Below are 3,255 nucleotides of genomic sequence, written 5' to 3' on the forward strand. Positions count from 1 at the left end.
CTGTGCCTGGCCTGACACGCACCTGCGTCTCACCTGCGCCTAGCCTGACATGCACCTGCGTCTCACCTGCGCCTACCCTGACGCGCACCTGCGTCTCACCTGCGCCTGGCCTGACGTGCACCTGCGTCTCACCTGCGCCTGGCCTGATGCGCACCTGCATCTCACCTGCACCTGGCCTGACACGCACCTGCATCTCACCTGCAATCTCCATGTTTCCCTGAATTCTCATCTGCATCCTTCACCTCCATGCTCACCTGCATCCTCACCTGCAGCTTGCTGCCCCTTCACCTGAGTTCTCACCAACTTGCTTACCTGTCTCCGTACCAATATTTTCATCTGAATCTTTTTACCTGCTCTCTGATCTGCATCCTCACCTGTATCACCTGCATTTTTTTTGCATCCTCCGTGCCCCCCCCCACACCTACATCTTTATCCGTGAGCTCACCTTAACAGCATTCTCACCTGTTTTCCACCTGCATCCTCTTCTGCGGATGTATTTTCTCTGTGTCCTCATCCGGGGTCTCACTTGCGTGTTACGTGCATTCTTCTCTGGGTCTCTTCCCGTGTTCTCACCTGCGTTCTCACCTGCAGATTTACCTGCCTTCCTACCTGCACCTTCCCCTGTGTCCTCAGCAGCGTTCTGAACCTGCAGTCCTGCTCTGCCTTCTCACCTGCATCCTCCCCTGTCCTCATTTCCGCCCCTCCTCCAGGCTCACGCCACCAGCCCCACTTTCTAGATGGGCCCCAGACAGGCTAGTCAGTGCCTTGGGGTGGAGTGTGCCAGCCCCGCTGCACGAGAGAGGGGGTGGGCAGGGCGATGTTTCCGCTGGTGCCCCAGGGGAGGGGAAGACGTGAGTCAGCAGTCAGGGAGGCAGCGTGGGGGCCGTTGTGGTCACCGCGTCACCAGGACTGCGTGGGGAGCAGTGGCCACGGGTGTCGGGGGCCACCGCCGCTAAGGGGAACCGGAGCCCCCAGTGCCTCTTCTCACGGCACCGCTGGTCCCTTGGAGACTGGGAAGGTGCCTGTGTGAGAGGGGGGATCCAGTCTCCCAGCTCCGCACCAGGGCATCACGGGACACACCCCTGAGCCTGTAAGTCACTCCGGCATAGCCTCCTTCCCCTCCCTGGGACACCCCAGTCCTGGAACCCCCACTTCCCAACTCCAAGATTATGGGGACGTAGGGACACAACCCATCCCTGTCCCTCCAGCCCCAAATGCCAAAGCATCCCATAGAGGGGAGTCCCAAAGGGCCTCTGTGCTCCTTGGGAATCCCAGCCAATGACGTCCGCCAGGCCACCATGCTACTTCCCGTCCTCACTGCCTTTCTCGTTCCATCTCCCTTTCTCCTGCTGTGGATTCGTTTTATTCATTTCTCGAACAGCTAGGGATGTTTTTTGGTTTTGTTTATGCCTGTTTTTATTTTGAGCTGAAACCTATTGGTGGAGGCTGTGACTAGCACAGACAGGATTTCGTTTTGCTTTTAGACACAGAGTCTTGCTCTGTCAGCCAGGCTGGAGTGCAGTGATATGATCACAGCTCACTGCAGCCTCCAACTCCTGGGCTCAAGCGATCCTCCTGCCTCAGCCTCCCGAGTAGCTGGGACTACAGGTATATGCACCACCACACCTGGCTGATTTTTTTTTAATTTTTTTTTTAGAGGTGGGGTCTTGCTACATTGCCCAGGCTGGTCTCCAACTCCTGGCCTCAAGCAATCCTCCTGCTTGGGCCTCCCCAAATGTTAGATTGAGTGATGTAAGGGTTAATTTTGTGTGACCATTTAGCTAGGCTACGGTGGCTGGTTGTTTGGTCAAACACTAGTTTGCATGTTGCTAGGAAGGTATTTCTTAGATGGGATTTATGAGCCTTGGTCATGTGGGTGAGCTTCTGGGAGGCCGAGGTGGGAGGATCGCTTGAGCTCAGGAGTTTGAGACCAGCTTGAGCAAGAGCAAGATCCTGTCTCTACTCAAAATAGAAAAAATTAGTCAGGAGTGGTGGCGAGTTCTTGTAGTCCCAGCTACGCAGGAGGCTGAGGCAGGAGGATTGCTTGAGCCCAGGAGTTCAAGGCTGCAGTGATCTATGATTACACTACTGTACTCCAGCCTGGGTGACAGAGCAAGACCCTCTCTAAAAATAAAAAAAAAAAAATTTAAAAAAGAGAGAGAGAGAAACAGATGACAAGGAAGAGGCAGCTTCGGGAGATCCAGGGAAGACTGTTCCCAGCAGCAGGAAGAGGAAACTCACAGGCCCCAAGAGGCCTGGGGCAGAGTGGGCAAAATTACAATGGCCCCCAGCCCAGTGAAGGCCCCAGATGAAGGCCACCTGGCCTCCATCCTGAGCTCAGGGGCAAGTCTGGCTGCAAGCTTTTTCTACAAAGGGCCAGATAATAAGTGTGTTTGGTTCTGAGGGCCAAAAGGTAAAATCGAGGCGATTATGAAGGTACTTATAAAACAAGAGAGGAAATTTCTGGCCTGCCGTGCCCTCTTCGCTTGGGATGGGCCATCTAGGTGACAGGCGCGCTTTGATCCCAGCTGCCGGAGGCATTCTCTGGACGGAGAGTGCCTTGTCCAGGGCTGTGCAGCCTGTAGTCCAGGCAGGTTGGGTGACGGGGGTGAGGGGCAACCGCTGCTCTGACCCAGTGACAACCGGATCCCAGAGCACCTTTCTCTCCAGAGAGCCTGGCTCTCACCTTGAGCAGTGGGCCAGAGACCAGACAACTTGCCGAGCTGCCGACTTCCAGAAGGAGATTCCACCACTTGGCACCTGGCAGCTGCCAAGAGAGGAGATCCCAATATGTCAGGTGGCCACCAACGCAACCAGCTCAGGCCTTGGACAACGGCAAGGTGTTGGCCATTGGTTGACCAGGGAGGCAGGCTTTGGGGGAGGGGTGGGGCACGGGGACAGGGGAGGCCACTACAGCCAGGTCTCCGAATCTCACCAAAGTGCCATTGTTCCTTTGAGTGTACAGAAACAGGGGTCGATTTGACCCACGAGCTGGAATCTCCCAACCCCTGGAAGCCATTGGTAGATTTTAATAAGCAGGAGATAGCCACAATAGCCAAAAAGGTGGAAACAACTTAAACATCCATCAACACACAATGTGGTCCAGCCGTGCAGTGGAATATTGCTGAGCCATCGAAAGGGATAAAGCTCCAACACCTGCCACGACGTGGATGATCCTTGAACCTCATGCTCAGTGTTTGAATGAAGCCAAACACAGAAGACCACGTATGTTTCTATTTTTATAAAATACCAGAA

At 54.7% G+C, this 3,255-nt stretch overlaps 2 protein-coding genes across 6 annotated transcripts in view; both read left to right on the forward strand.

Annotated features, from left to right (window-relative positions):
• C3 (complement component 3) overlaps positions 1–757 on the forward strand; it is a 30,353-nt gene extending 29,596 nt beyond the window's left edge. Inside the window, 1 exon segment of the mRNA XM_012646121.1 lies at positions 592–757. Coding sequence (XP_012501575.1) covers positions 592–757 — 166 coding nt within the window.
• Positions 758–2,130: 1,373 nt separating this feature from the next.
• Positions 2,131–3,255, forward strand: part of TNFSF14 (tumor necrosis factor (ligand) superfamily, member 14) — an 8,194-nt gene continuing 7,069 nt past the window's right edge. For 4 of the 5 annotated variants that reach the window (XM_012646311.1, XM_012646312.1, XM_012646310.1 and 1 more), the window contains exon 1: positions 2,131–3,225. The gene's annotated coding sequence lies outside the window, so the exon portion shown is untranslated. The remainder of the gene's footprint in view (positions 3,226–3,255) is intronic. The other variant, XM_012646314.1, reaches the window with a different exon arrangement.

The sequence above is a fragment of the Propithecus coquereli genome, unplaced genomic scaffold, assembly GCF_000956105.1.
Source record: "Propithecus coquereli isolate 6110/MARCELLA unplaced genomic scaffold, Pcoq_1.0 Scaffold241, whole genome shotgun sequence".
NCBI classification, from domain to species: domain Eukaryota; kingdom Metazoa; phylum Chordata; class Mammalia; order Primates; family Indriidae; genus Propithecus; species Propithecus coquereli.